The 27,555-nt window shown below is 42.6% G+C and overlaps 1 protein-coding gene across 1 annotated transcript; it reads left to right on the forward strand.

Annotated features, from left to right (window-relative positions):
• On the forward strand, positions 1–26,914 carry LOC126517797 (R3H domain-containing protein 4-like). The gene is made up of 6 exons (XM_050167593.3): positions 1–252; positions 7,273–7,454; positions 10,066–10,190; positions 14,213–14,383; positions 20,137–20,278; positions 22,290–26,914. Exons 1-6 carry the CDS (start codon positions 176–178, stop codon positions 22,409–22,411), a joined length of 819 nt encoding a protein of 272 aa, XP_050023550.1. The 5' UTR covers positions 1–175; the 3' UTR covers positions 22,412–26,914.
• Positions 26,915–27,555: the final 641 nt, after the last annotated feature.

Genomic DNA, 27,555 nt, shown 5'->3' on the forward strand with positions numbered 1-27,555 from the left:
CGTGAAACGAACACACCCACTGTTTACACGGCGCGACATCGCAGGGAGAGGGGCTTGTCTGGCAAAATTTTGTTGCTGTTAGGTGGTCAGTTTGCGCTGCGCTTCGGGCTGTAGACGCCGCGCTCGGTTATATCTCCGCGACTAGTAAGCACCGTACGCGCGCCTTTGAAACATCATGGGAGTTATTCGAAACGGAGCGAATGGGAAGGACCCCTTCAACGGGACGGCGGCCAGTTACGATGTCCTTGACGGGTGAGTAGCGTCGTTGGCCGCGCGGATACTTGCTTGGCCCGCGGAGATCGCTTTGCTACAGCTGTTACTAGGGCTCGCAGGGTGCGCGACTGGAAAGTGATTACGCTCTGAAGCACCTCCCTGCCGCTTTCGACACAAGCGCTCGTTTTCAGCCGATCGTTTACCTGCTATGGAGGTAAAGGTCAGGGGAGCCTGACTGTACGGAATGCATTTGTCGCGCACTCAAAAAGCATTAATCTACGTACATGGAACGCTGATTAAAATTACAAGGACTCTACAGAGCAGTGATGCAATGAAGCTACTGCATCTAACTTGCTGTAGGTTCGCGATATATTTTCTGCGCTGCGCTGCTGCTTTTCTGATGTGTTGTCGAGGGAATATGCATGTGCTGGGGACGTATTCTCGTATGATCACTTTCGGCGATGCTATCACTTTTTCTACACGGCGCGTCGTACGATTCGAGCGGGTTTCCTCAACTAGCCAATCAGCGCCCACTGAAACTTGCCTCCGAAAGCGACCGTCCGAGAATACGTCCCCCATGGTAACGACAGGGTTATTATTGGAGGAAAGTTTCGATCAGATAGACTCACAGTAATATCAGCTTATCGGCCCTGGTTGCTGCACAGTATTGCAAACTTAACACTGTTACCAACGGAGATGACAGGATTAATTGAATCCTCCAAGGAAAAAAAAAAATGAACTGGCTCGCGACATTGATTTTGCCAACTAGTAAGCACAGCTTATGCGGAGACTGCAGTACCCTGGAATCACTATTCCCTGATTGGTAACGAAGTTTGTAGAATGGCTACTCTTTATAACACGGCTGCTGGTTGGGAAGTCGTAGTTGCTGTTGGTGTGAGCTGTCCTGTTTAATGACTTATATTTGTGTTGCATCCTTTGCACAAGTTAACTTGAGCATTTTCCCATAAGCAGGCGCCAAGGTCTAACCTTGTTAAAACAGCTGCATCACAGTGCCATGCAATTAATGATTCAATAAGTAAACGCACATGTTGCATGCAGACTTGTGGTACAAGTACAAGAACAACGTCTGACACTTCCTTCCGAAGAGTTTCCCGTGTTTGGCTGCTCTTGATTGTCATGACATCTTCAACTCGTCTTTTTTATTCTTTTGCATTGGGTGAACAAACAAACATGCTAAACCTTAGAAAGAATACTGGCAAGGAATACCTTACATAATTTATTATAATACTTGTCTCCACAAACCAGTTTTATGTTTGATACACCGGAGATGGTTACGTCATGACGCCGCTATGCAGTTGCTTGCTTCATTTCTGTGATGGCTTCGGTTACCACACGCAAGCTCAATCGTAGGAAACATATGCAGTGCTCCTCTTTTTTTTCTCTTTTCACTACAAAATTATGCCTAGCCCTAATGCTGTTGAAGCCAGGGAATTTCACTCTGTGTTCTGACGTTACGGTAATGTCAATCACTCCCAAGTGCAGCATTTCGACACAAACTTCAGTGCAAAATTATAAGTATTTCCCAGCTTTCGTATTTGTTAAATTGTGATCCTTGGACATGTGAAAAGCTTGAGTCTCTACAACTTTTAAAATATTGGTCAGCACTCCTTTAACCTCTTCTACAGCTGGTTGTTACGATTTTGCTGCACATAACATCTGAATTTCTAAATTGGAACTAGAGGCGTCTGCATACTAGTATTTTTTGTAGTTTCCAAATGTCACTACATCATCTCAGAAAATGAAGGCCCCTGTGAACATTCCCAACTAGGTTTAACCCTTGTCTGTATCAGTTCATTCAGTCAGGTCCACAAATTGCAACTACCATGCTTCCGCTATCAGCCATTTTACAAGCTTCAGTAGGATGCGAGATTATGACATAAAGCTGATGTAAAGGTATCATTTTATGCCAAAAGCCAGTTTCAGTTTCCCGTAACAAGTTCACAAATTTCACCCTGTACCAGTGACTTTTGTGAAAGTAACATTGCACTTTCTAGACACACATAACAGACACAATTAAGTGCAGCTGAAATATTTTCAGCTGAGAAGCGCTATGTGGTACAAGGTTAAGCCAATAAAATGCAGTATTCAGGGTTCCTACACCTCTTTGACATTCTTGAAAACCCTTGAATTCGGGAAAAGAGATCCAAGGATCCTTAAAACGTTGAAAATATATGCACTCCTTGATTTCTTTGAAAGCTTTAGGTTATAAATATTCAAAGTAATAAACTGCGTTGGTGCTGTGCCATGGACACCGTCTATCTGGAAACAGTCCTGTATATTCTGTTTTGAGAATATCGTTAGGTGATTGCAGTCTGACTTGTCCATAGCCACTGACAACAGGCTCGTTTAAATGGAATTGCCATCATGGTGCTCAACAAACCCAGGTCAACGACTGAGCCGGACTATTGTTTTTTGTTTGTTTTATCATGGCTTCATCTTTAAGGCCAGGAGTGGTATTCTCGGGAGATCACTTTCAACAATATGTACTTTCTCTTTTCCGAGATTTTTGTGAGGCTAGTGCCAGATGTGTCCGCATCTACGGGCCACAGCGTTCTTGGCTGAGTGCCAAGTCGCGACCAGTTTGGAGTTTGTGTCTGGCATTTGAACACCTGACTCATGCTCCAGACTGGCCGTGGTCAAGGGCGTAGTTGCAATACAGTGGCAGGAACGCAGTCACCAAAAGACGCCGATACGCTGACACTAGTCTCACTAAAGCGAAAGTATCAATTCAAAAGTGATCGCCCAAAATACCACCTCTGGGCTCTAGAAATGCCTGCAGGAAAAAGTTTCAGCCATTTGTCTTTGATGTGAAGTGTATCTTTGGTGAAGCCACGATCACTACCAATCTTCATCTAGTGAAGTATGCCATGTGCCACAGTGTGATTGACATCATTACAATGGGAAAGTTGAGTTTGAGAAGCCAGCTGAAGAGCTTGAAGCACGTCTGCAATTGTGGCTGCTTATCTGTAAAAAATTGTGGTCTGGAAGAAGGAGATTTGAATGTTTTTTTTAGTTTGTGTGTGACCGAAGTTTGTTTCAACCTCCTTAAATTTTGGCATTCAGCAACCTGGAGATCCTTGAACTGACCTTGAATTTTGTGTCGGGTGTCCTGTACAAACCCTGAGACATGTCATCTTGCATTAATTAGAACTTTAAGAGACCCAAGATCTTCATTTGAGCTCTGCAAAGTTTGAATTATCCCATGCTAAATAAAACGGGGCCTAAAGAAGAATTATGAGGCTCTATGTGAACAACTGTATACAGATGACAGCGTGTGCAATATAATGGAAAAGTGCCTTTTCACAAGCACATCCTGAGTGATGAACGAACATTTTAAGCAGCCTGCAGGTTCTAAAGAAGCAACACAGGACGAATGCTGTCTACCAACTGAAGGTTTATTTAGAAAAACATGCTAAGGTATGATAGTTTTGATATAAAATGCTTTAAGATCGCATGAACAAACAAATTATTATAAATGCCTTTAACAAAAGCTATTTGTTCCCGCAATAGCAATACCAACCAGTAACAATACTTAATCGTTGTATAAGAATTTGTTTAAGAGAACATGCCAATTTTCTGCAAAAATGTACCAGATTCTAATTTTTCGTGTCGCTGGTCACCAGGTGGCTGCATGCTGTCCTTTGTAGTAGTATAATAATATACTATTATAAATATAATAGGCCAACCAAAATTTCGGGGTTTCTTCAAAATGGCCATAGAATTACTACCGTGAACTGACTGGCATTATCACTTTCCAATTTCATTGTAAATTAAGCGGAGGATTTAGCTCAGGGCCAATTCCTATTTCCGTATTAAGATGCTCGGGAAATGCAAAAAAGATTTGAATGGAGTTTGTAGAATTTAAGAGAGAAAGCGGGGGGGGGGGACTGTAATGGTTGTTTGAAGCAGAGTTTTGATTTTAGGCCCACATAGGTTTTACAGAAATTGGCGGAAATTGGCAGTTAAAAAAAAAAGTTGAGGCATGAAGTTTGTAACTATGCAACAAAGACAGATATTGCAGTTCTGTAAACTGTGTTGCATAACCTAAAGTGAACAATTGTGCGGTGTGTGAGTTTGCAGCTTGTACGAAACTTAATATGTTTACAAGGGCTTTGCAAAAGTCCTACTTAGAAGTTATTGGCAAACTTCAGAGCAGTGCTTAATTCTGAGTGGTACAGCAATGTTGTCCACTTTTTAAATGTCTCAGTAGATGCGGTTTATAGAACTGTGATATCGTTCTTTATTGCTGGGTTACAGTCATATGTTTGGCTCCTCAGTTTCTTGCTGAGAATATTGTGCTGCATTTTTGTCAAAGAAAACTGATGCTCTAAATAAAAGAAACTTGTTCCCGATAGCTAGTAGATATTATTTTGTTTAAATGCAACAAATCGCTCCAAATTTAGTACAGTGGTTACTGAGCAAAATACATTTTCTGTTCCCATTTTTTAGGTAGGAGCTAGTGATGTAATAGCTTCCTTTTAAGGCACATGCAACAAAGGGTCATCCCACTTCTCTGTTTGTTGCCTGACGTTTGAAGCAGGTGATACACTGAATGGACATCGCTGATGTGTGCAAAAGTAAGACTCAAGTGGGGACCACATTCTTATCATTGGCTGAAGAGTGGTGTTAGCAGGAGAGACCGTCCACTGCTGATGTGCGCTTGAAGCTCTTGCTGTCAGCAGCCAGATAAGGCAATGCAACTAGGAGGTTTCTGTTTCCTTGTTTACATGACTTGTTGGTCTCTGCCCACCTAGTACTTGTGAACCGGTGGGAATGCTTGTACCACGCGAGTTTTAACTCTGAACGTAAACAACTTTTGCTTTGTTTCTTTTTTCAACAAATACAGTAGCGAAATTTGCTCTCAAGAAGAACGACCACAGGAGCACTGACAGTGGCTTTTTCTGCACCACTGCGTAAATTCTGCATTTGAGTGCTGTATTAAAGTAATTTCTAGTTTGCATTTCTGTTTTTGAGGTGGTGAAATGATGGATCACAAGGCGCGCTGCTTGGCTTCTGAGCTGAGCTGTTTGCTTCAAAGGACTATCTCCACCTCGTGTATCGCAAAAATTATTTATCTTGTTATAATCAACGCCAGCATTCAACTAGTGCTCAGGCTTTCTTTTTTTTTTTCTTCCAAACTGGCATTTGTGTTGCTGAGGTGTTGATATAATGGCGCACATGGCTGTTTGTCACGTCAGTATCCAGTTTTCTTTTTTTTTTTTTTTTTGCTTCAGCTGACTGTTTTCACCTTTTGTGTTCTTCATAAAAATTATTTCTCTTTTCTTATAACTAACGTTGAGAAGTCGCCACATAGCTCACTGGCTGTAGAAAGCTGTTTAGCATGAGCTCATTGGATTGAATCCAGGCCACAGTGGCCACATTTTGATACGGGCAGAAAGCAAAGACTACTGTATTTCATGTATTGACTGTATTATACTTCTGTATTGTCTTTTGACCTTAGTGGTCAAAATTCACCTGCACAACTCAATGACGGAGTTCTTTGTAGTGAACTTTGTAGCTTTAAAGTATTGAAGGAAATGTTAAGTGCAGCTAAGTGACAGATTAGCTCGAAAACACCTAGAGTGTTACTTACTGAGAACAAACGAGAAGAAAGGGGGTTAACCGAGGGGCCCGATTTTTATTAGTCATATCATGAGAAGCCAACAAACACTGACACCAAGGACAGCATAGGGGAAATTACTTGTGCTTAATAAATGAAGTAAAGAAACGATACAATAATGGAAATTGAAGTGTATAAAAAAACAACTCGCCGCGGGTGGGCACCGAACCCACAATGCGAAGGTTGTGGGTTCGGTTCCCACCTGCGGCGAGTTGTTTTTTCATTCACTTCAATTTCCATTAATGTATCGTTTCTTTACTTCATTTATTAAGCACAAGTAATTTCCCCTATGCTGTCCTTGGTGTCAGTGTTTGTTGGCTTCTCATGATATTACTGAGAACAGATATTTTCTGAACAGATAATGGCAGCAAAACGAAACAGTGCTTATTAGGTCGCATATTAATATGAAAGAAATTAAAATTTGGCTCTTTCCCCTGTACTTTCCCTCACAAGAACTTGTATTGGCAGTTTCTGTTTCTGCTCTATTTTTCCTCATTCTAGGCTTTGTCTACCGAAAGTATGTGCTTATATGGTGTTTGTGTACCGGTGTAAATGAGCCCGCCTATGCCAATAACTCTTGCTGTTAGTCTGAGTCCACTTCAGCCTTCTCCTGTTCTTGTGGTTGAATTAGCCTACAATGTCAGAGAACTCACTGCTGCTGTTATTTATCACTGCTCTGTAGACATTTTCTATGCGTGCATGCATGTGTGTGTGTGTTTGTGTGTGTGGAGCCCTGTGACTCACTTCACACTGTTGTGCCCTTCAGTGTATGACCTCTAAGATTGTCAGTGCCACCACATAGGAGACCCTGTTTGTTGCAGACAGTTTGAATTGTACTAGAATTGTTTGTCTTCTTCAATTGCAATTTCCTCTGTAAGTAGTGATCTCCTTGCATAAAAGAAATGCCGCAGATTGTTTAAAGAGAATTAATTTAAGACTGATTAAATTTTTGCGGTTTGAGCTTTGGTGTATTAGTGCGATGTCACTGATTTCAAAGCACCTTCTCATATTTCTGTGTGTGTTGTCATACTTCTTGAAGCATTTCAAGATGAGTCAGTGGTTCTCTTATAATGCGGTGTAGTCCTTTCCCAAGACGCCAAGCAGACACTGTCGAAATCTATGACCTCGCAGCAAGCTGATTGTTGAAGCATCAGGCTCGTGTTGACACCTGGCTTTAGTTTTTCCTTCTTGTCTGGAATACTGAGCGACTTCTTATTGTAAGGATAGCCATTTCGATATTGCAGGAACATAGTTTACTACAAATCCCAATATGCCTCTTTTTATGTCACAGCTTTTTAAAAAGGTAGTCAATCAGTCAACCTTCGAAATTACCATGTTGGGCCTCTTGTTAACATTCCTTCCTTCATGAGCGGGTGTGATGGCTGTTACAAATGACGATTGTGTTAACCTTCCTGTAGGTTTAATAGTCATGATGAAGGCGAGGAGCCCGTGGAACTGGTTGTCCATGTTCATCACTCATCGCTTCTGGAGCCGCGACGGCGCGCTGCGCGCCGGTCAATGCCTGCCTGTGGCGACGTCTTGGGGCTGAGCTCTCGCGGGAAGCACCGTTCTACCAGAAAAGTACGGCGCCTCGACAACGGTATGCTTAGTTCACAAAATGGCTTGCAGTGCTGCTGTGTAACCATCGTCAAATCATATATTTTCGGACAAAAATTACTAGAGGAAACTCTGGTGCCCTAGTGTCTGTGGAAGCTGCAAACTTGGTAATGACTGGCAGCAGTATATTGATTTGCCTTAACTTTGAGTTTTTGCCTTTAAACAGCTTTGTGATCTTACAAGTTGATGATTTTCGATGAAATATTGCATTATAAATGCTACAAATCGCAATGATTGGACATGTGGCCAGAGACACTGTGAGTGCTTGGAAACTTGGAGTAGATAATAACAAGCAATGTCGTAAGAATGTTTGAAGCCACAGGGAAGAAGATTAGCAAATCCAAGTAATAACCATAATTTGCTTGCTAGCTGAACGATTGCAGCACCAGGCCATCCTCTAGTAATCTTTGTAGCAATCTCTGTGGGTCAGATCACCTTCTACGCTAAGCAAACCTGTTTCAGCAGTTTCGTGCAGCAGAGCCAAGGCTACGCTTGTGCTGATTCTTGTGCAGCGAGATGTAGGGCTACAGTTCAGAACCTGTTGGGCTACTCAATATCCTTGACAAAGGGGTCTTGTCGGCAGGTGTTTACTTGGAAGCTCCTGTTGGTTGCAGGGCAGTTTATTGCATGATTTTGCTTCATTCTTTAATAAAATATTTGTTGAGGCTCTGTGATACTGAAAATAGAGTTCTTCGCTTGTTCGAATGAAAACATGAAGTGAACAAAATTAATGTAGTGCTGGCATACAGACATTAATTTGCATTTTAGAAAGTGCAAACGATTTGACATTGGCTAAATTCATTCGTCTAATTGGCACATCACAAAATTGTGGAGGACCCCCTCCTGGCTAGTGCTTCATTGAACTCTTTGTGCATGACTGACCGTCATCCTGCTGTTTTGCCAACTGTAACGGGTTTGGGACCTCGTTAAGCTGCTCACGCGTTTAGTCCCGTACTCCTTCTGTCCAAAGGAAATAAAGTTGATTGATTGATTGTTTGTTCGTTTGCAAGAATTGTGTCCGCAGACTTGCTTGTGTGGTATCATTCCAAGCTGCTCTTTTAGACGAAAGGAACAAATAAGTTAGGAGCAAATAAGTTTGCATTGAAATGCTTGGAACAGTGTGGAAAGAGTGCGGTAACGTGCACAAATTCTATTTAAGAAAACAGCTGCACTTATGAATGTCAGCGAGCAGACAGTGTACAAGTGGATGTTACAAGAGGATTCATGAGACGGTGCCACCATCCTGTGTGGCATGCCTGGCTGAGTGTCCCTTCTGCACCCTCTTCTCTTGCCTTCTGCACAACCATCCTTCTCCTCTTTATCTCAAAGTATCTTGGGAAAGCAGTCCTTTCTGGTGTCAGGGCAGATATGGAACAAATTTTCTACCACTGCTATCACAACAGCTTACCTCGCTGCGCAGTTGCAGTCTTAGTAGCTGCTCCCGTCACTTGTGCTGCCGCACTTGCCGCTAGCAGACGACAGGGCACCTTTAAAGGTGTGTTCACCCCTAGATTGGTCACAGAAGCGTGTAGCTTCCACTGTGCTGCACGGAACTACTGAAGCAGAGTACTGAAGCAGAGTACTGAAGCAGGGTATATATTCTCAATCTCACCGACTATGCCTAAATTTAAGAGTAAATGTGGGATCAAGCAATGTTCTTTATCTTTTGTAATATGTTTCCAAAACAAAAACTAATAATACAGTTAAACCATGATGTAAGATATTGTCGCATATAATGAAGTGAATCTAAACTGCTTCCTGTAATTATCAGAATGTAATGAATAATGCTTAAATGAATATTGTATATAACGAAGGTAGCTTTGTGTTGGATGCAGCTTTATTATAGCAAAGCTCGAGTGTAATAATTTGGGTATATTTTCATTTTTTGTATGAAAGCTGCCTCTGGAGCTATGCCTAACTGGAGTCATGGGCATTCTGCCCGTTGGTTTACCCAATCAGCACGCTGGTTTATCCAATCACTGTTCTCTGAAAGTGAAACCTCCAAAAGGGGTCAATTCAGAGAATGGTCGCGGTTCATTGAGGGTCAAGGTCTCTGAGAAGAGCTGGAAATTTGGCAAGTTGATTTAGATTCATGGTTGGGGCCTGCACAAGAAACGGAGACAAAGGCAATACAACAATCACAGTTCAAATTTGTTTGTGATTGTGTTGTGTTTTGTCGTGTAGCATTATGAAAATGAACACAAAGTGATGCACTGAACATGGCACATTATGACAAACACAACATGACAAACAAATTTGTGCCGTGTTTTTCATGTGTTTTCTCTGTCACTGTTTCTTGTGCTTTGCCCGTCCACCAAAAGAGCCTTCTTTACTTCAATCTCACTGTCAATGCCAACATGTTTTTTTTTTTTTTGCAAGATAAGACACAGCTTTTTTGTTGAACCAGTGTAATGATGACTACTAGGACAAAGAACTTGTGTTCTTTTAGTTGGGTTCCTGTGACTGGAATGCCACCTTGGACCAGTAGATGCTTGACAGCGTTCCTACCAGGCACTGAATTGTTAAATTTGTGCCAAAGGCAGTTGCATTGGCTCCTTCGTGACGAGATGAAATGAGCGTGCATGTGAATGCAGAGCGCTTCCTGCACACCCTTGCGGAGGAAGATGAGGACGCTGCAGGACAATTGAGCATCGACGACTTCGTGCACCAGTCGGTCTCTGCCTTCTCCCGGTTGCTCGCTGACCTGGACAACCACGAGGTGTGTGCAGTCATCTGCCGCTCAGCTCTTCTCATTAGCCTGCATTGTTCCGCAACTGCAGACAGACTTTGGGCAGAAGGCAGTGATGTGGCATGCAAGACAATATGTGTGATGCTGTTGCTGCAGTGTTGTGAATATATTCGCAGTGGGAGAACCAAACGGTACTATGCGTGCCCAGTTCCTGTGCTACATGCATTCGATACTGATTGTGACACCAGCTTGGGGCTCTTGGCTCGTGCATTATGCTAATTGTTTGGCCAGTACTTTACCCTGTTTGCTCATAACTAGCATTCATCCAGAGTTGGACAGATTGTGAGCCCTCTGCCCTGGCGCTCTGCAAAAGCCATGATTCCGGCAAGTGAATGGCATCACGGTGGTTGGGTACAAATGCTGGTGGCATTTTGTATGCATCGCCCGCCGTGGTTGCTCAGTAGCTGGGTGTTTTTCTGGCGAGCACAATGCCATGAGTTCATTTTCCTGACTGCAGTGACCAGATTCACTTTGGGATAAGATTCAAAAATGCTCATGCAGCATACTTCAGGTATGCAATTAAGAACTTCGGGTCGTCAAAATTAGTCTGAAACCCTTCACTGAGGCATCTATTTTTTCCTGCTGTCTGGCTTTAGGCTGTTAATCCCCACAATTTAATTAATTTGTTTCATCCACATTTCTGCCACAAAATGGGTCTGTCACGAGTGGATGTGGGAATTCTGGATCCAGCACATTATTGAAGTGCAGTGACATCATGAAAGAAGCGATCTTCTTGTGGACTTGTCCTGAACTGTACCCATTGAGGCGCCGCTACACATCAAAAGTGGAGCTACACCCAAGACAGCGATCGGACTGCCATCTATGGATCCATAGTCCACACCATGTATCACTGCTGAGCTTCATCGGACAAAACCAATTATACATGTGTAGATAACATGCTTCACATGTCTTATGCCACAGGGAAATCTTTCAAATTAAGAAGAACCACTCTGAGTTTCAAGGGGTAAGATGAGAATCCATGTTTAGATTAGCTGGTTCATGTGTTACACTGAATTTGAAATGTGTGCAGCAGGATGAGGACATTGTAGAGGCACAGTTGGTAGAGTTGGTGCCTACAATTGGTCCACGTGTGTCAAGTTGTCCTATAATATGTGTGAGTAAGACACAATGTGCTGAAGGCCGAGTGCAGTGCTTGCAAATTAGGCCAGCAAATAGGATGCATTTGGCAGCAGTGAGGAGGACAGCCCAGAGGAGGGGGGGGGGGGGTATACCTGGTCCATCGCATGGGTAAGCAGTCAAAAAGCGTTGAGTGACAAGCCGCATGCTGCCGTTGGCAGTAAAATTAGAAAAAGAAAAATCAAACGAACAGTAGTAATAAATTGCAATTTTCACACAATGACTTGTCACTTGTAAAGGAGAGTCACAACTTCAAGGAACACTTATTAGAAAGATTAGAATAGAAAATAAAGGTCAAAGTTATTGCATGAATTTTGCACCATAACTAACCTGTGCTGGTACGTTGGTGTGATGTCACTGATTCCAAGATACTTTTTTATATTCGGGCTGTTGGGGCTTAGTAAAAGTTCAGTCTAGTCCATCTTTACCAATAAAAATTTATCTAGGCCCTTGGAGACACGGTCAAAATTGACGATGCCATGGTGAGCGGGTGCGAAAACTTTAAGCCAGCATTGACACCCGTCTTTTGTTTTTTGCATTTTTTCTAGCTTACCAGGCCTCTTCTCACAGTAAGAGCAGCTGTTCTGGTATTGTAGAATGATACATCACTAATATAGCAAAAAGTATTTTTTTCTTTAGTGTCCTTTAAAGAAACTTGTTTTCAGCTATGGCTAGGCATGGTAGGGTACAGATGGCCCAGATGTATTCATGAAGCTAAATTCTGCATTACGCCAAGTGAAGGGATTGAAAAAAAAATAAACTACAGGGTACATTTTTTTGAGCTAATAATTCAACATTTCCAATTTACCTAGTTAATGTTTGGCTACATCTACATTCTTGTGGCCGTGTCTCTGCAAGTTTAAAAGCAGGAATATATTAATGTAGTCATCACAGCTGTGCTCGATACATCAATGCTTTTGGTGCACTAGCATTCAGTGCATTAATGCATAGACATTAGTGTATTGAAGCCATATATTTTTGACTACATCCTCTGTTATTGCATTATGTGCCTGTGCTAGTATGTGCTGAAACATGCTAATGTGCAGGCATGCGCTCCTGCATAAAGAAACTGCCATTTTATTTGAAGAACTCCATTGATACATTCTTTTGGGGGACCGTGGAAAAATAATGTGTGAGCTACGAAAACCCACAACCATTAACAACTGCTCCACTGATGAGACAAAAAGGTACTCTTACACAATACATTATTTGAAGTTAAATTGGAAGCCTAAGAGAAAAGCTATTTGAAACCTGCTCAGTAATGCTTGCTATCATTCATTGCCTGACAGTTAGATTAAACATAAAAATTTTTCAAGCACTCATAGTAACTGTGAATCACCCTAATGAAGCTTGTATTTTTCATCTGGTGCTTGGGTCGAATTTTTTGGTAATACATGTAGCAGCCTTTTTAACCCTTCGAGGGTCAATTTTTTTAGCCATATGCGACCGACCAGGGTAGATTTTTTTTATTGCAGATTCCAATTCTTCTTAGGGACTTATTTCGAAAAAAATTTACCGTAACTCTAGGGTGACCGTAAAGTGAGAAAAAAATATTTTGCATTGGTATATATGTACTCTTCATTCATGAATAACGGCAATAAAAAATGTAATAAACTTATAAGAATTAAATATTTGATGTATTGTTATACACGTAGTTCAAGGCTTTGAAAATGCACACACGAGAACATTTCACAAGATTCCAATGTTCCTGCTCTTACACTAATATGTACATCCATAGCGTAATCGAACTGCATAGGTGCGTGCACTCAAGGAAACTGTGCGGTTGTGTGCCCGTCAAAAAAGCAAAATGTGTAACAAACTTCTGTTAATCTTCATCTTATCACCAAACAGAGGCAATTAGTTTTCGCAAGTCTCAAAAAAAAAGAAAACGGGAAGCATGCACGGCGGCATCCTTCCTATGCGTAGCCCTGTGAGCACTAAACAAGTGAGAAACAAGCAGTCGCCCTTTGAGCGATTGGTAACGAGATAGCCATCAGTTTCGCAACCACAAGAAGCTGAAACCGCCCGCAGAACAAAACCCAAACTGCCGCCCGCGTGCGCGAGCTGTAGTGTATAGACGTGTGGAAGCAAACTAGCTCTAATACAAACCGTGCAATGAAAACTGAGAGGCAGAGGCGCGAGAAAAAAATTCCCCGTATTCCCACATAGTGGCAGCACATGACAGAAAAGAAAAAGTTAGGAAGTAGGTGCACTTTTTAAACGTACAGACAGTGCCATAAATATATGGCATTGACCATTTTGAACTTGTTCGCGGCGCAGTATATTTACGTCATTGACCCTGAAAGGGTTAAGCACTCACATCCCCTTTTCAGTTTCCGTGAAGCCTTATAGCATGATCGAAGCGACTGCACAAGGTAGCGAAGGTCACGAGACAGCTTCTGCAAACATGGATGTGGAGTGACTCCTTGTGCTTTGGCCCACCTTCTCCTGGCTTTCATCTTCATGAGCCATGTTTAGGTTACCGACAAGTGATGATCTGGACACAGGTTTGATACTCCTTCTGTGCTACATGACAAGTTTTGTGACGTGACCGTTCTCAACGATGAGATGCGGTGGTTATAATAGGTGCCACTGCTGGACGATGCAGCCGCGGTGGTGTGCTGTAGCAGCTTTTGGACATAACCAGGGAGAAAATTCTTAGAAATGGGGAGCGAATACACATGGCCCTGTGGAAACAATATAGTATTGGTGCTTCAGAATGTAAAATCTGTGAAAATGTAACAGATAGGAATGTAACGCATCCAAGTGATTCTCCTTTATTTCGTCACCACTATTCACCTTTGCTTCTTTTTCTTTGTTTAAAGTATTGATGGAACCACACTTATGTCACGCAGGTCTGGGATGAAGTGCTCAACTCCAAAGGACAGGCGCAGCCTCTGGTTGAGGACCATGAGCCCGATAAAATTGCCGACGAAGTGACCAGTAGTCTTCCCACCTCTGGTGGCTGCTTCCAGAGGCTGGACGCAGCACTACGGAGCCTGTTGAGGAAGCAGCGCGTCCCCCTAGTGAGTACTCGCAGCAGCATTGGGTGTGACAGGCACAAGACGGTGAAGTTGCTGCCTATGCGCAATTGGTGTGGCAGTCTTCAAATGTTTTCATTTTTAGTCACCCCCGCCAGCTTTCAGCTGAAAGGAACATTTGAAAAAGTTTTGTACACTTGTCCCTCAGCATATGTGTGCAGTGAATACGCATTCATTGTACCAAACAGTCGCTCCAAGGCCGTTGCATGGGGCAGAAATGAAAATGTTGCCTTTATTAGTTGTCTGATTCCCTTCAAATGAAGCATGGTGTTATGGTATACTCTAGGTCAACCTTAAGTGACTCACTCAAGTCATTCTTAGGTTGCGCCAAAGCTAGATTGGATGCTTTCTTGTAGTATTTTATGCTATGCTAAATGAATCACTCACTCAATAAATAAATAAATAAATAAATAATAAATAAATCACGAATTGGGTTCATTATGTGATGAGACTCCTGTGACTGCAGTTCTTGGTTACAGGGGACCCCCGAGCACTCTCGTCATCTCTTTCCCGTACCTTTCTTTCACTCCCTTTCCTCGTTCAGTTTCTACAGCTGCATCACAGAAGATGGAATGTCACCAGCTGCTTCATTTCTTGAAAGCAGAAGACGCCTTGTCACGAGCACATCGGCAGAGAAAGAAAGAAAAGGTTCAGCCCGGTGATGGGTGGCTGCCCGACTTCTGTGGGCATTATGCATGGTGCACAGGGCCACTGTGTCATCCGAGCGCCAGTGCATTAACAATGATCCGAGGGACAAAGAAAAAAGCACCGCAGTGATGAAGGAAACGCACCTCCAGCGAGGGGTGTGTCAGACATCCATTTAGAAATCAGCAATCCAGCCCTTCTGCCTCAGCTGGATTCAAGCTGCTGTTACTAACACGTGTCTGTATGAGTGTTTCTTGTCAACTCTTACCCAGTCCTGCTGGTACTGATCACTTTGTGGTGGTTCCATCCCAACCTTTCTCACACGCCTGCACAAATGTGAAAGGGTTTTAACTGAGTGCTCTTAGAGACCTACTCTATTCTACATTCACTTTAAATAACTGCAGGTAGTTACTTGCCCCCCCAGTATGCCATGCCACTCATTCATAGGTCCATGTGTCGCTCCGTAGCATGTAACTGCACCAGCCAAGCAATTGGCTTGCTCTCTTGGGCATTGACACTCTTCTTTCCATGTAACAGTGTGCAGGATTTACGTTTCAAATATATGTGCAACACAAAGATCTTACCAGGGTAGAATTTATCTAACCTTGAAATGTGAAGAGGCTCTTAGCATAGGACTCAGAGTTGTGCTTACATATCTGAATCTGAGAAGTGGAGTGGAAGTTTCAGTTTTGTGGGTTGCTCCCAGTTGAGTTTAGCAGATGCACGTCGGGGCATCATCACTTAAGTGTGGAATATAGCATGGCCGTTCAATGCACTCACTTAAAACACACCATGTTTAATGACTTTGTACGCCCTTTAGAGTGTAATTTTGCCACATAATAATACGTGTCAACCTTGCTTTTGTTCCCCCTGTTTAACCCTTTGAGGGTCAATGACGTATATATACGGCGCTGCGAAGAAGTCCAAAAATGGCCGATGCTGTATATTTGCGGCGCCGTCTGTACATTTAAAAAGCGCGCCAATTTCCTAACTTTTTCTTTTCTGTCATGTGCTCCCACTATGTGGGAATGCAGGGAATTTTTTTCTCGCGCCTCCCTCTCTCGGTTTTCGTTGCACGGTTTGTATTAGAGCTAGTTTGCTTCCGCACATCTATACACTACCGCTCGCGTATTGGCGCGCGCACGGGTGCGCCACGGTTTGGGTTTTGTTCTTGTGGGCCATTTCGGCTTCTTGCTCGTTACCATCTCGTTACCAATTGCTCAAAGGGTGACCACTTGTTTCTCACTCATTTAGTGCTCGCAGGGGTGCGCATAGCAAGGATGCCACCGGGCATGCGTTTTCGTTGCTTTTTTTTTTTTTTTTTTTGAGGCTTGCGAAAGCTAGTTGTCTCTGGTTGGCGATAAGATGAAGATTAGTGGAAGTTTTTTACACGTTTTGTTTTTTTGATGGGCACACAAGCGCACAATTTTCTCGAGTGCACGCACTTACGCAGTTGCATTATGCTATAGATGTACATATTAGTGTAAGAGCAGGAACATTTCAATCTTGCGAAATATTCTCGTGTGCGCATTTTCAAAGCCTTAAGCTCTAACAAAGCATCAAATTTTTTATTCTTATAAGTTTATTTCCTTTCTTATTGTTGTTATTCATGAATGAAGAGTAGATATATAGCAACGCAAAATATTTTTTTCTCGCTTTACGGTCACCCTAGAAAAATTACGCTGAATATTTTTTTTTTAATTAAGTCCCTAAGAAGAATTGGAATCTGGAGTAAAAGAAAATCGACCCTGAGCGGTCGCGTGTGGTGAAAAAAATAGACCTTCAAAGGGTTAACTTTATCGCCGGGCATCTTCTTATTGGAACACTGTATGTTTCTCAGCTTCTCACTACCATAGGAAAACAACAGACTACGAATGCAAGGAAAGCATGTAGGGGAAATTACCGGTCTCCTTGATTGAAATGTAGAATTATAATTACAAATGAGGGTTAAATTGCTGATAAGGTTCACATTCTTAATAGAGGAAAAAAGCTAAATAACAGGAGAAGAAAATGCATCTCGCATTTGGTCGGAGCCAAGCCCACAACCTCCTGCAACAACCCATATTCTTGGCTTCACAAATACCCAATAAACGGATGGAGGGATGGCTACTGCTCTGGCTCAAATTGTAGAGCGTCACAAATGTCATGCGGAGGTCCTGGGTCTACACTTCAATTAAGGAAGCAGTCTCCGTATGCTTACCTTGGCCTCATTTATTTATATTTAAGGCGTAAGTCTTAGGTGTCTATGTTGGCAGTGACCTTGGCCAAACTGCGCCGTGACGAAAAATGGCCGACGCTGCGAAGCGTGAAGTCACGTCAACAGATGCTCATATTGACATCACATTTCTCAGGGAGGTTCCTGTAAACAAAGTGAATTAGTGGCTTTGAAAAGAAAATTCGGCACATTTCGGTCTGGGTGGGAATTGAACCCATGTCTCGGGGGTGCGATACGAGCACGCTTCCCTGAAGCCATGGCTTCTCCACGGTTCTGGCTTACTAAAGGTGTGCCTATGCATGCCTGATCACACACGTCACGTGGTCACAGAGACATGTGCGTGCCACTGCTTGCGCGTTTGACAGCTCGCTCCGCCGCCGCTCATCTTGCCAGTGTTTTCATCAGGCTTTTGCCTTAATGTTTTACAAACATGTAACACTTGCTTAATTTTAATTAATTTATTTATTTTACCATCAGGGTCACCAGACATTACAGAGAAGGGGTTAATAATGATACAGAACAGGATAATGAATTTAATAAAGCCTTTAGAGTGTTCCTAATTAAACAATATCTGCTAGAACAAAACAAAAGCACAACAGACAATGTTAGAAAATATTGTCTGACAATACAATATTATATAAGAAACAGAAGCATGACAAAGAAACGTTACAAAATATTGGTTAACACATTCACAAATTTGTCATGGTTTAGGATTGTTGCTAGTGGTGCAGGTAGGTAGTTCCAATCATTAGATTTTCACAGTATGATGAATTGGTCTTGCATACTGGGATGCCAACCTTACGAGCATGGTCTACACGATGTGAAATGTAATGGGGAGCATGGACAAAAAGATTGCATAGACAAGGATAATAATATACATAGTTTGTGAAAGGGGCTTAGGCAGAACATCACATGGCATGAAGCAAGGGAAGGTAGTTGAAGGTTAGCTTTCATTAATGCTGTGCCTGCGGTTCTCTTGTAGTTCGACGGCACAAAATGAACCAAGTCATTTTGTACCATTTCTAAAGATTGTATTAAAGGGTCCCTCACCAGGCCCCATAGCAAATTTTGGTTATACGCTGGAAGTTATGTGTCATCTAGGGAGCATTCTGCTGCAAACATTTTTCAAATTGGCTCATTACTAGCCGAGATAGAAATATTTCAGTGCCGTGAACCCATGATTTCAGCAGGCAGGCTCCACTGCCAAGCTAGACGCTCTGTCCACTCGCCCCGTCTAGCCTCTGCAAGCGAAATTCCTTCCCTGCATTCTCCCATACCGGACCTCGAGGATCGCATGATGCATACGTCACAGGCCCGCCTTCGTTTTTTTCTTTTCTTTTTTTTTTGCTCCTCGCTTTTATTTTTTTTTCTGCACTAGGCACGTCTTTTGATGACGTTGGGCGCGAGCCTGTTGTCTCATTCGTGCAGCGCACGATTTTGCGCTCTGTGCACAAGGAAACATGACCAGCGGTGTAACTCAGTGCTGCACGAATACTGAGGCAGAACAAGCGGATCGCAGAGCGTGATCACGCTGGAACATGGTAGAAAATGGCATAGTTTCGGTACCTGCGCACGTGAGCACACAACCGTGGAAACAAGCAGACGAATCGGAATTACATCTCTGTTGCTTCGATGCTAAGTAAAACAAAGACCACATAGAAATTCTATTTGTGTGTTTTGTTATTTCTCTAAACTTCAATTCGTCAATTCAAGCAACAGATCGCACAGATAACAAATGTTGTCTTGAATAATTCTCAAAGTCACGTGTCATCACGGGTGACGTCACGCTGTGGACACGGTTGCGTAGGCGCAGGGGCACGATTACGTCACCCGTCCGGCTTGGAGCGTGGCAGCCGCGAGTGAAGAGGGAAACGGCGTTCGGATTGAAATTTTGGATCTTTCCGCGGCGCGTAGCGATGTAATACTTTGCAGACACAATTGTTATTGCGCAATGAGCTGACAGCTGTGCTTGTCAGCTCAAAATGGCCAGACCGGGCGAGGGGCCCTTAAGTTACTTTGATACGGATCCCAAGTTGGCGCCACATATTCAAGTTTAGTGCAGTTGAGTACTCATTATTTGTCGGCTTCATAAGGTTCTTACTAAAATCAAGCGCCCACATTCCCCTGAGTCTCCTCACTCAGTTTCTTGTGGTGTACCTGACAGTAAAGTATGCAAGGCACATTCAAGAAACGAAAAATTGTCCAGGAATCATCGAAGATGATCGCTGATATAAAGCAAAGCTTCTTGTCATTCGAGTGTCTTGGCCACCATCGCAGTTCTTGTCTTTTGGCTGAAGTAGCTTTACATGCTGACAAGAGTGACGATGTGGGCTTGTTGTTGCATCTTGACCAAAGTTGGTTGAGCACAGAGAAACACGAGGACAAAAGCCGTCCAGTGTGTCTTCGTTTGTGTTCATGGTTCCCTGCGCTCAACCACCTTTGGTTTGCATGCTCCATCGCTCTTCACTGATTGATGGGCCACTCCATTTGAAGCCATCTCTTTAGTGTTGTACAACGCACCATTTCAGCGCACCGGGGTATTACAGTACACCGAGACGCGTCCGTTCTTCACTGACTGCAGTGTTGCATTCGCAGTGGCATGGACGATGTCATCGCTGACATAACCAGTCTATTCGCAGCATGGCCTTCTCACACCAGCGCCTCTCGAATACTGCTCTCTGGAATCGTCTCCACAATAGCCCTCTCCCGAATCGAACCACTGCGGCACCAAAACCTGTCCTGCTACGCCTTAAATGCAGTTTGATGACCGTTATTTTCGTGTGGCAGAATTGCATCATGAAGAGTGTACAGTTTTTCTACATTGGTGAACGCCCCGGGGCCACCGGCACTGAGTGGCCGACCGTGTCTGTGCGTGCAGGGCACGCTGTGCCTGCTGGAGTCTGAGCTGTGCCTGAGCTTTGAGCGCGAGCCCCGTGGGGAGCAGCGCTACCAGCTGGCCAGCAGCTTCGAGCGCCTTCTGCTGCATGCCCTGTGCCAGTACATGAGTCTGCTCGCACACAGTGAGTCCTTCTTTGGGCTCTTAACTGTGCGTCCACCGTGCTCTTGCACGAGGAGCCACCACACGTGCACTGGGCTTCGTGAAGTCACTTCTGGATGCCTAAATGAAAAGAAAATTGGAGCATTGCATTATATTTCAAGGATTTTCTTGCACTGTGACATAGAACTTGACCTGCGTCTGTGGCCTAATCCCATGGTGTCCTGCAGTTAAGCACGAGATCCCATGTTCCATTCCTGGCCATGACTGCTGCATTTTCATGGAATTAAAATGTAACATCCCTAACTTAATTAGATTTAAGTGCAAATTAGGGAACCTCAGGCGTACAGAGTTCATCCGGAGCCATCCATTATGGCGTGTCTCACAGCCATAGCGTTACTTTGTATTAGACCCAATAAATAATTAAATAAATAAATAAGTCATTTAACAAATCAATAAATGTAGTACTTAAGGGCTTTTCAAACAAAAAAAAAGGACACAAACAAAGAAAAGAGCGTCTAGCAGCTGATTTCATTTGATCATGTGACATTCAATATAAGCCCATAACAGAAGGGGAAACAATAATATGCATGAAAAGAAGCTAGACTGAATAAAGTACACGAAAAAGCACTAAACTGCAAAACGGGACTCGCATAATTTTGTTTACCTTCCCTCGTGGCGATATATTTATTGCGACATCATGAAGTAAAATCAGACTTTTGTTTACCTTCCCTTGTGGCCATATATATTTATTGTAACAACATGAAATAAAATTAGCACTTAGAAATACTTTTGTCTGTTGGTGTCATTTGCATAGTCCACTACTGTAACGGGAATAGCAGTCGGCCATTAAAGTGTGCCACTTCACTTGAAATGAAATGAACTGAGCAATGTTAGGAGATGGCATTTGCGAGTTCTTCGTAGGCAAATGATATTAAATTTTCCAAGCTACTTTTCATTACATGTTCAAATGGAGCACATGTTGCTGTATATTATCAATTACTTATTTTTCCTAACAACTATCAGTTAGTGTGACTTTCGTAGCCTGGTTGTTTGTTTCCAATCTTGCGGTGCCACTTCTTTCTACTAATGTTGAAACATTTTTTTCAATTGTGAAAGTTGTGCTCTTGGCAACAATGTTGCAATAACTTTTACGAGGCACTGCTGCTAGTTTCATTATGTTAGCTTACAATGACCTAGTATTAGTAGCATGGTTTATATGACTTTGGTGGTAAGGCCTGGAGTTTAGTGTATTCGGGTGGTACACAGCAGGTTTAGGGCAGAACCTGTGGTGTGGTGAGTTTTTTAATGGCACTGCCTATCCCATGGATCTAGAACGGGTCTTCAAGCTCCGTGGCTTGTTTGCTTGTCTTTATTCAATAATGCCATTAGAAATTAGAAATTTTATCTCTGTGGGGGATACATTCTCATGACATTTCAGCTGTGAACCAGGTGGACTAACCCTGGGCACTTCTATTGAAGTGACAGAATATTGAGAGTATGTTTTGGCAGCTGGACACACAAATGGCTAGGCAATAGAACATATCCCTTTGCATATCCATTGAAAAGCAGTGAAATGGCTACTGCGACAAGGTGAACCACTTTGCACACACTTCGCTGAAGACTAAGAGCCTTCTGTAGCAAGCACTGTAGTGCTGTGCGTGATTGAAAAGGCCAGTTTCTCTGTATGTGCTGCTATATTTCTCGCATGATGAATGAAAAAGCCGGAACACTCGTCAGAGTGAATTAAGTGGCTGAGATGATCTACAGATGATCTTGGTGTCAACAGATAGTAAATGACAAGTGCATTGCTAATGCTTGTTTAAATGCATACGGCAGCAAAAATGTGGGTCCTATCACCATGATATCTTGTTTGCATTCAGAAGTAAGGGGTCTTTGTAGTTTTCTCTATTCAGGCTGGCACCTCGTAAGGGTTGTGCTCAATGTTTTATCTCACTGTAAATCACAGAAGATCCTGTAACAGCTGTCACTGTTAAACATTTTCAACTAACGTGCCTCACATACGGTGGTCGCAGGCTACGACATGGAGGGCAAGCGCTGGACGAGGGTGCGAAACGGCAGGACCGAGTTCTGTCGGCCCCCTGAGTCCCTCTCCGCTTACCTCGAGCGCCACTGGGCCGCCCGCAGTGGCTGCTGACCACATCAAAAAGACCTGCGTGGTCATCAGCGTTGTTTATTGTGCAACCCACCTGTTACATTAGCTGAACCCACCTCGTCCTGACACTTGCCGTCACCTTTGCTTGTTTGCAGCTAGTAATGGCTAGATGGGCTAATTTGTGAGAACAGTAAAAGCAGCCTAGATGAAGGTGAAGATTGGGTCTAGTTGGTTTGAAATTTCGTGAAACAGCAGTGCTGAAAGACAGGAGGAACAAAAGATGCAGACGACAGGAGCACTTGTGTCGTCTGCATCGTTTCCTTGTCCAGTTTTTCACCGCTGCCGTTCCATGGGAATCGCCATAGGTGTGGCCAAACTGCCAGCCATTTCTGAAAAAGTGGTTTTGCACTTGCCTTCAAAGCGCACACTTACTTGGATTTTATGAGCATGGCTGTCGAAAACCAGATGTCTTTTGAGCAAGTGGTGCACGCGAGGTTATGGCTGTTGCTTTGTCACATGCTCATCTACTTGTAAGGACATTGCTTTCGAAATTCAAATGGACTAATAGGGGTGATACGCTAGAATGTGTGATTGGCTGAGTTGCTAACTTCAGCAAATATGCGTAATGAATGTTGCTTGTTTTGTGGGAGGTTGGGGTGCATTTTATCCTTTCTTGTGAGCTGTGAAAAAAGAAAGAAAAAATGGTATGCGATGTACTAGCATCAAATTTAATTCTTTCACCTACACATCAAACTTGTTCTCTATAGACATTTTGGAGTGTTTTATTGCCCCTTTTTTCGCACAGTAGTTTTACTGCACCATTCTCTTCAAAAATGTGCAGGCATTACTTAGACATTGTTATCAACAGTTGCTGCAGTCAGCAGAAAAACATGACCCACAGCTTTTGAGCTGGAAGTGCAAACTCATTCAGCACTTAAAGTGCCCCAGTGTTGCCATCATGACTCATTTGCTTGGTTCAGGGTGTTGAAGTCCAAATGCACGCATCGTTCATAATATGTCATTCACAATGTTTAGCGTAGTTAGTCGTGGGAAAAATATGGTGCAGAGCTCTTGTGTACGCACTGAAAACTTATTCAGCCACTTAAAGTACTCCGTCTTTCCATCATGACACCTCTTTAGTTTCATTCACAGTGTTCACTCCAATTTATTGCACGCATTTCGCAGACATCGTTCACAATGTTTGCTCAATATGGTAACGAAAACGTGGTGCACAGCTTTTGTGCAGATGCTGCAGACATGCACAATGCTCTGTGTTGTCATCATGAACTGCTTTGTTTGGTTTGCGTGATTGCTTGAAGCGCATCCAACTGTGCATCCAGCACTTAAAGCACTCGATGCTGCCGTCATGGCACCTGTATAAGCCGATTGAGTGCATTGCTGACATTCTCAACATTCATGGTAGTTACTGGAAAAATGTGGCACACAGCTTTTGTGCACACAGTGCAAGCTTATTCAGCACTGAAGGCAGTGAGCATTGCATCATGAGTTAATGAGAATTGGTACAATGAGGGCATGTGACTCCGTTTCAAAAATGCGTCTTTCACATGGTAACTAGGCAAACCAGAGTGATGCAGTTGGGTGTTTCCATAACTGTTCTATAATTGGTAAAAGAAGGATATACCATGTTGCCTGGTGTCACATAATGAGTAGGGTAAGGTAATGCTTTCATAATTGCATGTCAAACTTCTGTTTGTTGGCAAAGGAAGTTTTACCAGGCTAGTCATTACAGAGTCAAGAAAAAGAAACTGTGTGCTCACAAATGAGGCAAGGTTGAAGTTCTGCACTGGCAAAAGCTCTTTCGTTGTGGTCTCGCAGTAAACGGAAAGAGTAGAAAAAAAAGCGGGTGAAAGCCTCAAGTCTTATTTTTTTTTAATGGTTGAATGCATGCTCAAACAAGGTTTTTGAGTAATTTCTTTTGCTGTCATCAGCTGATGCTGGTTATCTAGCAGACTTCAGTCTCTGTGGGAAAAACAAGTGTGTTAACTGTGGCTCCGTTGTGACCTGCTGCTCTGTGCTTTTCTTCTGTGTATCCGGCTACCTTCACTCTAATGCCAGCCTAGAATGCACAATTCTTAGTCAGGTAAAATTTCCTGTCACAAATTTCTGTCTTGAAAGCGAATGTTTGTTTTTAGCACTGAAAGCACTGCTGTCAGACTAATTTACTGAGTCGTCTCTATGGAAGTGAGGCTACCCGATTGCCATTAATGATACTTTGCAAAGCTTTACACTTAGACAGGTTTAACATTAGTCACTTACCATGCACTTAGGGCGTAGGTTTTATCACTTTTATATCACTTTTATACCGCTCTTATCACTTTTTCGACAGTGTGCATTATGAAGTGAGCTCTTTTGCAGCTTGAGGCCTTTTACTGTCGGCAACAGTGAAATCATTGCAATGCCAGAATATGTATGCCAATTAAAAGGACAACAGAAGGAAGCACTGATTCAGCCTTGGTTGTAGACTACTTTTCCAATATTGTCTCAACATCATTTTGGTTGGGGAAATGTTGTTTATTACTAGATAAAACAAAACCTCAACTTTCCCCATTGCATTTGGTGTCCACCCCACAGCAACGACAACCTGATGTCATGGATTTCTGTAGATTATCACATATCTTGAATATTATGTATGGATGACTGTTACATAGACACACGAAAAGTCCACAAGACTTGCCAGATTATGTTTTCATCTTTTATTGCAGTGTAATTTAATATATTTTCTCTTCTGTGTCCATTTAAGAAAGATTGTTTTGCAGAAACAACACTTTTATTGCTAATTTCATAATATGGATCATGTGTCATGTAAAAATTTAAGATTTTTATGCGATTCTTGAATTCTTTCTTCTCATTCACAGCAATGCCAGTTGCTTGGGAATGCCATTTAAATTCAGACTTGAGAAGTTAAGATTTTTAGAACTGTAGATAAAAAGTAAAGAAGAATGTGTGAAACAAGGTAAATAGATGACTGCAATATTTTTTGCTTTATTGTTTATTGTTATGATTTTTAACATAGTTTTGCTGATCAATTATATAATTTGTGTCAACGCAAAGTACTAGAGACAACAGACATAGTTAAAGGCAACTGACGTTTCTATAGCTTGGGCCTTACTTTGTTATATTGTGTTTGTTTTATATATATGTATATTGCACATTGTTTTTAGAGTGGTGCTTGCTTACATTTGCCATTATGTTCACCTGCATTGTGCATTAGAAATAATGTTTTGCAGTCCATCATCGATCATAGCCTGACGATCCAGAGAAGTGTGCTTACATCTGTGATCTGTTGATTTTTGCAGTTTACTTGTGTTTATTCAAACTTCCAGGCACACAAAATTTTTGTTTAGACTATACCTGAACTTTGAATTGGTTGAAGTCTAATAAGACATGGTTACTAAACCTTGTTGATACGTTTTTCAGGGGACTGTAGGAAATAAACATAACAGCCAGGAAAACATAACAGTGAGAAAGGCCCAAATCGACCACATAAATGTCAGAAACAGCTCCGAACGGCCGCCAGTACAGTTATTAAATGCCTCAGCACTCGTACTGTGATGAGAGATGGCGCTTGCACACGTAGGACGCATACTATATTCAGCGACCGTGGCCCCGTTTCACTCCCAATATCCTTCACTACGTAGCATGGCTGTATGTGGAGAAGCTTACTTAAGGAAACCTGTGAGAACCACAACTGTGCTGAGGCAGTCATATCAGGACTGACGATCGCATACTTTCAGCATTTCATGGCAGTCTTAACCACGGGCATATCTTATTCGTCTTCGTAGTGATGTACAAGACCAAATTTGCCTCTGCACCACTAAATTTGCCTGACCGCCACATTCAAACGTAGCGTAAGATGCGGGAACATTACAGAATAGCGACACATGAAACGGGAACATAATACACGAGCTTCAATGGGCTTTAGGTTGGGACTGTGAAAATTCTACATGGCAGTCAGGAAAACCCAACAGCGAAGAACGTATCAACGAGGTTCCACTCTATATGTATAGGCACAAAACCTTTTTATTTCTGTATTGTGTGGTCATTGCCAGGTTCCATAGAGAAACGGGGAAAGTGTGCCTGTGCAGTCATGAAAGCTGCGAATACACGCAGGAGTCATAGGTTCCGTTCTTGCTATCACATCATAGCAGCAAAAATGCTTGAATTTTCTGAAAGTCTGGTTTGAATTTGGGAGCTTCAAAATGCCTTGAAGGCATAATGGGAAACGAGTCTTCAGGTTGGTGTAATTAACTAGGATGTTAAATTAGTTGAGTCAGAATTCGCACACTTCGACTGTGCTCATAGTGATAACAAATCCAGATGGCGTCATTTGGTTGCCTTGCAGTGTCTGTACTTCTTGCTTCTCAGACGTCAACAGAGAATTGCTTCTCTGTTGAACCATATTTAAATGACAGCACCAGGCCAGACCTGGCTTAAGATGATGCGTGCTTTGCATACACATGACAGCTCGTTGTGCTGTACTCTATGCTGTCATTGTGAGCATTAAAATCATTGCTGAAGAATGTGGATAGATGTGAGTTGTCTAAATGTACATTTTGGCACAATGCTGCATTTTTTTTGCCACTGCGGTGTCCTTTCTGTGGTGGTATGTAAAGTGCCGAACTCTGCACATTAGAAGCAAATTTTAATGTTGCTGCAAGCTGTAAGTTCTCTGTACTTGCCGCAAGTGGCTCGGGGTAGCAGTTTTATGTAACTTCACATTCCCATGCACAATTAAGTTGCTTGCATCCACGAGTCGTTGCTCAATGCAAACATCACAGCATTTATGTCATGACTGCATTTCACTCGTTGCCTTTATTGAAGGCTGCACAGTGTGCTTGGATTGACTGGAGTTACTGTATCAGTGCACCTGGCACCAACAGGAAGTAACAAGCAGGGCTGGGCAAAGATGCCTTGCAGTTGTATCATGATACGATACAAGATACTCAGGCAACAAGTATTTGAGATACAGACGAGATAGTACTACTGCAGTTATTGTATCCAATGTGACACTTTTCATTTGTGTCTTAACATACTTCCATTCATTTGAAAAATTTTTATTATACATCTGCATAATGCAGCAGCAAATGCGTATGCACAGAAATGTTGGCTTGGAAATTTCTTAACTCCTACCAACCATGTTTTATTTGAATGAAATGTCTGTTAGT

This window comes from Dermacentor andersoni, chromosome 11, assembly GCF_023375885.2.
Source record: "Dermacentor andersoni chromosome 11, qqDerAnde1_hic_scaffold, whole genome shotgun sequence".
NCBI lineage: Eukaryota > Metazoa > Arthropoda > Arachnida > Ixodida > Ixodidae > Dermacentor > Dermacentor andersoni.

Bases quoted from the DNA above. Each gene is read 5' to 3' on its own strand.
- LOC126517797 (XM_050167593.3), top strand. From the start codon at position 176: ATGGGAGTTATTCGAAACGGAGCGAATGGGAAGGACCCCTTCAACGGG. The intron at 7,455-10,065 runs GTATGCTTAGTT...ATGTGAATGCAG, and splicing joins AGTACGGCGCCTCGACAACG to AGCGCTTCCTGCACACCCTT. The intron at 14,384-20,136 runs GTGAGTACTCGC...CTGTGCGTGCAG, and splicing joins GGAAGCAGCGCGTCCCCCTA to GGCACGCTGTGCCTGCTGGA.